Genomic DNA, 8141 nt, shown 5'->3' with positions numbered 1-8141 from the left:
CAGGAGCGGAAGCCCCACATGGCACCATAAGCCCAGCTGGCAGCTCAGGAGCCGATCTGGTCCCTTCCCTGCCGGGAGGCACAGTCTGAACAGGGAAAATAAGGCTTCAACTGCTGGAGCTTCCCCAAGGGCTGTCGCAGCGGCTGAGCCACCGCCAGCACGCGTGGGGTCGGGACCTGCTGCAGCAACACCCCGACACGACAAACACGTACAGGAGCAGCGAAGGACTCAGCCCTTGTTTTTAAGAGATGGCAGTGGAGGAGAAAGCATGATGAGAAACAGATATATGACAATAAAGGTTAAGGTACTTTTATTATAAAAGTCTATACAATGAGCACCAGACATAGCAATGCAATTATATCTGGTTTAGTTATATATATTCCATATCTATATATCCATATAGATATATAGGTTTTGCTTTTACCAAAGTAAAACTGTTATATCACAAAATGCCTAGTTCTACCATTTATTTATTGCTCAACAAGGATGGCACAAAACACACTCAGCATAACTGTTGCCATGCTTATCTACTATACTGAATAAACAGCCAAACACTGCATAACAAACACAAAGCAGCTGTTAATTCTGAATTGGAACCAGTCTGATCACTCACTCACTTATAAAAATATTGGAATCATATAGATTTAAGCATTATAAAGGAGGAATATATTATTTAAAACATTTAAATAGTGCATATTGACATTTTGCATGTGGTATATAAAACACAAACATTCATGTACAACACTATACAGTACACATTAGTTTCAATGTTTGGATACACCCGTGTCTGCAGACTGATAGAAAAGTAACTGAAGTGTACATTGCACAATGGAACTGTAAAATTTATAAATGGTCTCAAGACTAGTTTAACCTCATCATTCTCTAAGGTCCCAGATCATTTTGCAGTTAAAAAAACCAAAAAAACAACCCCCAAAAAAGGCATACCACCAGTGCTCAATAGTTTTAGTGCTTTCTTTTTCTGAATTCCAAAATTACATGCCTACAAGCAGAGTAAAACAAAACAAGAAGTATCCTACAGTACACAGATGAAATCTGAGCACTAAAAATCCTACTTGCAACCTATTTCATATGCTTCATGACAGAACAGCAAGTCTATGAGGTTACAGGCTAGCCATTTCTTGCGTTGTGAGAAAGTTCATTTTTGGTCTTTCATAAAGCAGTGTGAAGAATAGCTGTGTTGACATTAGCCAGTCATAAAAACATGCAGTGAGAGTAGGTGCATGCAAAACATGGCCACAATCAAACTGATACATTGAAGAAAAAAAACGACTGAGAAAGCACCAGTTAAAATTAACACTTAGATTTTGCCAGATCAAAACCAGCTGCTGATGGCTGTCGCAGAGCATAAAGCTAGTAGCTAAATCATCATTCAGCACAGCAGATGTGATACTCAAAACATTACTTAGTTTCAACTCTGAAGCTAAATCATGCAAGGCCCATAAACTGTTTTGCTTACATCATAAAAGTTAGGTAACTTATTTTTATTCTCCAACTGTAAAACAAAATCATGATAAACAGCAGTAATTTTTTCACTCAAACCCAACAGCTCACCCTGTGGTGCGCATTAACTACACTGATTTTAGCCCTTGACATCATACTTATTTCAGATACAGCGGGATTTTAACTGTCCTAAGCCAGCTCTTTTCTGCTGAAGCTACGCAAGTCTGAGCACCACCAGATTTTCCATACACTGAAATGTTCATTATGTTCCTCAAATCTTCCGAAAGTGGAGATGCAGTATCCAATTCAGACAAAACACTACGTCACCACTAGTTGATAAACAATAACCGATAAAATGATAAAATGAACAACAGTAACGTAAGTCCTGTAGGCAGCATGTGATATAACTTCTCAGTTTTCCATGTTTTAAAAGACACTAAGCAAGGTCACTTTCTGGTTTGTCCACTGTCATCCTTATCAAGGAGGAAATGTGACCACTAATGAGCAAAATCCACAGATGTTAATTATTACTGTGTTATAGGTGCAATTTAGAATACCAAAAATTAAAGTTGTTCCATAGCAGTCCTTTGAAAGGAATTTCAGTCTGTTTTTTAAATGTTCCAGGAAAAAGAGCTGTATGTTTAATTTGCTGACTTTTTTTCCCCCCATAATAAAAAATAGGCAAGAGGAGTAGTTCAGTGTAGCATTATGGTATTAATAATTTCTTCAATAACGCAAAAAGTTGGTAATAACAAAAGTCTCAAAGTTCTTGAATGCTAAAGGCAAAAAAAGCTATGGTTGTTTTGGAACGAGTTGGATGCATCTGTAAAACAAAACTTTTGATGGAAACTGTGTTTGCTAAAGTTGGATAGAGCAGTCCCAAACTTAGAAATCTTACTTGCTCTCTAGACAGGACCTACTTACCCTTCAGACATGTTATAGTGGCACCACAATAAAGTGCACAAACGGGATTCTTTCAACAGTGCATGACAAATGAACACAAGCACCCACTAAGTACAGTGGTAGTACACGGAAACATCATGTTATTCAATGGGTTGGAGGAATATAATTTAAATTGATTTTGAAGAATCTTGTTTGCTGATAAGGACTTCTAACAGCCTAAGTTTGGCTTTAATTTTCTTGTACTCCCTGTACTCATCCAGCATTGGAACTCGATCTTCTTTCTGTACGTTCCTGTAAAAAGAAGCACACCTAAGTTTCAAGAAAATCTTCCATACTGCAGCAAGCCAAACACAAAAGCAGCTAAGTGCAGTTATCTCAGAGCAAATAAAAGCGTTTTTGGCAGCTTGTTCTCCAATAATAGACACATTGTTGTATTTTAGTTCATTGCAGTTAAAATTGCCATCACCTAAAAAACTGAACAGAAAACACAGCAGCATTTATTCAGCCCAACTGCTGCAGCATTGTTTATAAATCGTTCTCTTAGGTTCTTCTGGAGATTTTATTAACAGGATATGAAGACTTTCATTTCAGATCCTGTGTATACATTACAGAAAAAAACAAATAAATTTAAGTCTATCTACATTTTCACTGTATGTAGACTGACCCACAAACTGATAACAGAGAATTATTTATTTAAGACTGGGCTATAATAAATTAATCTATTAATCTGACTTATTTTTAAATCAACCCTTCATTATTAACCTTGTTATTTGCCATTACAGTCAAAAGGAGTTATGTCCTAAATTCAGTAAGTGCATGATGAAGCCATGTTAGTGGAATTTGTGTGACCAATGGTCCAGGAGTTTACAGTTAACTATACTTTCTGCTGTGTATCTCCTTGAGTGAGAACGTCTGCCAGTCAGAAAAGTGACTGACCTTCTTTGAGGGTTGTTAGTTTTGTTCATGAGGTGATACACCTCAGAAAACCTCCTATTACACAGTTCAATCAAATTCGTAACAACATATATTTGAATAAGAAGCCTAAAAGAACTAAACAACACAGAGAAGAATAAAAATTATATCCCCCTTTATTGCTAAAGCAATTATCCACTGTCAGGACTGACCTACTGGGACAAAGGACAAATAGGCAAACTTCCTTGCCCTATGTTAAAGACAGAGGGATAATCTCAGGGGTGTGTGTTCATTTAAAAATATTTATTAAAAAGTATTTTTATATGTAAATTTTTTTAAATGGAAAAAACCCACTTCTTCTATTTTCAACATTATGCTTTACAGACTGTAATAGAGGAAACAAAACTCCAGAGCAGACTTCCTTCACTATCAGATTCCATCTGGCAACATTCATATAGAAAGTTAAAAAAAAAAAAAAATACTTGGCTATAAAATGAGGCTGCTGTTCAGCATCTGGTTTTGTGCTAAACAAACCTTCCATTCTGCTGATAAAACTCCTCTTCAAATTCTCGTAATGTCTTACGTAGCTTCTTTTTTTCAGCTCTGGCTTTCCACAGTTGCTCCAATAATTCAGGCCTAAAAATTTCAAGTGAAAGAAAAACACTGTTGGCCATACAATAAAATTTAAATTCTTCAAAGCATAGTCAAAAACAAGTGAGCTAGCTGCACTAATAATAAATTTGCCTTGCTCATAAGGAATATGCTTTCTGTCTGATGGTGAAATATTGAGAACAATCTCATAGTTAATAAAAGGGTATAAATTTTTTGCTGTCTACACAGCTCGAGCAAGGCTGAAGAAGGTTTAGAAGATACTAAACAATTCAGTGAATACAAAAAGATCTTCATCAGACATGTCAGAGGAAAGAACACTCATTCAAGCCAAACACTTCCTGACAAGTGCTGAACATGTCACTCCCTTCCACCCAACATCACACATATGGTATCGTGACTGTTAAGTGCAATAATTGCAACTTCTGTAATAGAATTAGTCACTTCTTTTTACATACATAGAAGCAGCGCGGGTGCTTGACAGCCTGAGATCCCGGGTCAGCTTCTCTTGACCATCTTCAACATCAGACTCAGAGTTTTCAACCGGGCTTAAAACAGACTGCGTTTGGACAGCAGATTTTAAGATATCGTTCAGGTCTGCAGACAAACCATCACTTTCCTCCTCTTCTTCCTGAAAGTCAAAGCAGAAATTCAAAACAAATATGAAATATTTCAGTTCCCCATTACAAGTGCTGGGAAGTTTTTTTTTTTTTTTTAAATGAACTGTACGCACCTTAATTTCTTCAAAAAAATGAGCAGTTTCACCTTCAATAATGGGCTGTAACATCTGCCCCCGCCTCTTGGTTGATGGTGACCCCTGCAAAAATTTAAGTTTGTTTCATTATGTGCAGTTCAACATTAAATGCTGCGTGCAGTCAGAATTTTGTTCAAGCCACCTAATACCTAAAGGTTTTTCTTCTTTCAGAAAAATAAAAGACTGTGAACATACTTACAGAGCACAGACAAAACAACCACATAACTCAAAAAGCTCAGATGCCCCAAGTATCCTTGACAGAGAAGTAAAAATATCTGAAACCCTAATAATATTTTTCTGACTCAAAATAAAAAGCACTCACTCTAACTCCCTCTCCATGTTTTCTAGAAAATTCATAAAGTGCAAAGATACCTCTGAATTTCATATTTACTCTTGTTCCTCCCAAACCAAACCGCAGGGAGATTGTAAAAATGAAGTTACACAATGCCAAAGCCATTTTTTATCTTCTGCCAGACAGACGCTGGGAACAATACTGCCAGTTTCTTTTTCTAGACCACTCTGAAGCCCCACAATTGGAAGTGCTATGTAAGAGTTATCTATTGCCACCTCAGAGTCAAAATCCTTTGAGCTTCAGGCTAGAAGAGGAGCCACTGTGCTGCACAGGTATCAGTGTTAGCTGCCTGTTGCACGCTTGCAGTTACGCCCCGCTCATCCGTTATCCCCCCACAGCATAAGCAATTTCAACAGATGGACTCTTTGAACAGGAGGAAGGTGGAACACAAAAGCCACACAGACAATGACCTGTCAAAAAACTAGTTCATGAAAGGTAAATAACTTTCTGCTTCTTTGGACATTTCCATACAGGCTTCAGTGTATGTGATTAGTATACCGTGATACCATATGAGACATACCATGGAAGCAATTGTCACATAAACCAAAAAGCAATTCTTGAACATCTGGCACTGAATACAGCCTACCTAGAAGCTACCACTGAACAATCCTTGGTAATTAGAGTGCTCCACATATCTCTTAGTGGTTTCAAAGGCAGAGAGGCCTGTGAAAAATATTTTACAGATGTTGCCTACAGCATAGATTAGGAATTATGTTACCAAGATCTCTTCTGAATTTAAAACCCTCTTGGTTGGCTATCAACCCTCCCCTTATTTCACAGCCAAAGAAAAAAACAAAACCAAAACTGAACAACTACAATATAGTCATAAGGCTACTGATCATATAAAATGCATCTCGGCTAGGGAGTCAGATTTCTGAGGTGAGAGGTGGGATAAAACTCAACCAGCCAAGGGCACTACCAGTAACCTTCATGGCACTCACCAGTCACGGAGAAATGCTTAGGTGTTTAAGAGTAACCTGTGTTTATAGAGTTCAAAAGGGATACTGATATAACTAACAGCCCTTACTCTGAAATACGACTGCAATGTACACCACATTTTTCTATAAAAGCGGCTACCCAAAAGTGTAGGTGCAAGAAAGGAATGATCTTGAACTGGTCCCTTTATCTCAACGTACTTTGGCTTAAAGGAGACAGCTAAGAACCGTCAGAGTCAACGTAAACAGCTGATTAAGTTCCTGCTGAGTAAGCCACTGCCCAGCTATGTAAATCTGGTAGAGAACTGCCTGTATGTAAAGAGATTATCTCGTGTCAGCTATGCAATCCCTTCCTTCTAAAAGGGTCAAATAGCTAATATCAAAACCATTCTGTTGCAAGTCTGGGTCAACATGCAAGATTTTGATTATAGCTCATGAAGAACAAAGCCAGCCATCTGGCTGTCATCCCCCAACTGTTGTACAGGCACTGCAAACAAGGTTACATCAACCTCCTTTGCACAGTATGAAAACTTTTCTTCCTCATCTCTTACAAGGCCACAGAGAGAGGAAAGAAAAGAATAGAAAGCACCACGAGTGAGAAGGAAATGAAGTGAAAACACAGTGAAAAAGCGCAGATGTTGCACAGATGCTGCAGACGTTGATAACACGTCTCACACTGGGGAAGCATGAAGGAATGAAATGGTTCTTATGGCCACCCTATGACTCGTGCCTCCAGTGACAGCGACCCGCAGCACAGAAGAGAGGCAGGCTTCACTGCAACTGCTGTTACTATTCTTGGGAGGACTAAAAGTACAATATGTCCTGTGGATCCATACCTAGCAGGACTTGGGAACGCCTCGGCCACGGCAAGTTAGAACAGCTTCTTTACTTCCACCAAGAACCATTTACTTCCTAAGAGCCATCAAGGTCACAGACAGCTTTGAACTGCTCTGCTCTCAGCAGTAAATCAAATGCCTCAAGTACAGTGACAACAACATCCTGTATCTTCCACAAGAAAGGAAGGAACTTTTATGGAACAGTATTACTAGCTCTTCTCAAGGCAGCCTAGCAGTTCAAAAGTGGAAAAAAAAAATAGAAATAGCATTCGTTTTACTCACAAGAATAGGAGTAATGCTTGCTCTAGTTAACATTTGTTTTACAAGTCTGTATCTGTCATAAAGTGGCTTCACAATATGTCTTTCTTCTCTAGTAACCTAAAGGCAGAGAAACCACAGAATTAATTATACCAGTCACTCAATACTATACAAGCAAACACAGAGCGGTATGCTTCTCATGCCAGGCCACGTACATTCCAACTAGGAACACAAAACTAGTTTAAGTTGTGTGTATGAAATGGGGTTTATGCAGATAAAGGGGAATAAGTGGGTGCTTTTTCCTCCTCTCTTTCCTCACTTTAACTCCCTATATTTTTCAGGATGAAGTTTTAAAGACTTCCTAAAAGTTAGGGGAGCTTTAGCAGAAGCAAACCCTTTATCTTTAAAGGCCCGTGGAAAAGAGGAAAAAAAGGGACCAAGAACTGTGGGAGAAGAATGTGCGCCTCGCAATGATGATGATTCTACAGAAATGACAGGGGAAAAAAAGAAAAAGATGAAACTGTAGAGAGATTTTATCTGATATCTGATTTACTCACAATTCTTGGGCACTGTGTACCCTAACATAATGAATCTTAACGGCTATCCTGAACAGTTACTGGCATTTTCTCCCCAAGGGAATTGTAGAACCAGTGCCGAGATCTCCAAGACCATTATTCTTCGTTGGCATTTAGACTGAAAGGCTTGGTCAGATTTATACGGCAGCGCTGATTCTACAGCTAGTGTGCCAAGTCCAGAAGGCTGATAGAACAGTAACCGGAAAGATCTTGTGATTGGACTAGTGATGCTGAACACTGTCCAAGATAAAAACCCAGAAATTCAGGCACTAATTGCTAGTCACTCTAATTTCCATACCTCCAATTATGTAAGATACATGCCACGGACTTGGAGGGAGAAAAAGTGTCTTTTCATTTCTGGTTTTGTGAAATCCAGAATAACATTTCAGACTTTTTCCCAGGAAATTCAATAGTGTTGTTTATTTTTAAGACTTCTCTTTGCCTCACAGACATATAAGGCACCAAACCACACCAATCACTCTGAAAACCCCAATAACCTACTGATTTGTGAAAAAAGGGCCCATTAACACATACTATTTTTTTTTT

At 38.5% G+C, this 8141-nt stretch overlaps 1 protein-coding gene across 6 annotated transcripts in view; it reads right to left on the bottom strand.

Moving 5' to 3' along the window:
- Positions 1–285: 285 nt before the first annotated feature.
- The window catches only part of FAM13B (family with sequence similarity 13 member B), a 51422-nt gene continuing 43566 nt past the window's right edge, over positions 286–8141 (bottom strand). For 5 of the 6 annotated variants that reach the window (XM_074883262.1, XM_074883266.1, XM_074883268.1 and 2 more), the window contains 5 exons: positions 7045–7140; positions 4619–4702; positions 4344–4516; positions 3811–3912; positions 286–2655 (listed from right to left, as the gene is read on the bottom strand). In XM_074883262.1, coding sequence (XP_074739363.1) covers positions 2532–2655; positions 3811–3912; positions 4344–4516; positions 4619–4702; positions 7045–7140 — 579 coding nt within the window. In that variant the 3' untranslated portion in view covers positions 286–2531. The remainder of the gene's footprint in view (positions 2656–3810; positions 3913–4343; positions 4517–4618; positions 4703–7044; positions 7141–8141) is intronic. The other variant, XM_074883267.1, reaches the window with a different exon arrangement.

The sequence above is a fragment of the Strix uralensis genome, chromosome 14, assembly GCF_047716275.1.
Source record: "Strix uralensis isolate ZFMK-TIS-50842 chromosome 14, bStrUra1, whole genome shotgun sequence".
In the NCBI taxonomy this organism is placed as follows: Eukaryota; Metazoa; Chordata; class Aves; order Strigiformes; family Strigidae; genus Strix; species Strix uralensis.
The sequence above is the reverse complement of the archived record's forward strand: the minus strand, read 5'-3'. Positions and strand labels throughout refer to the sequence as shown.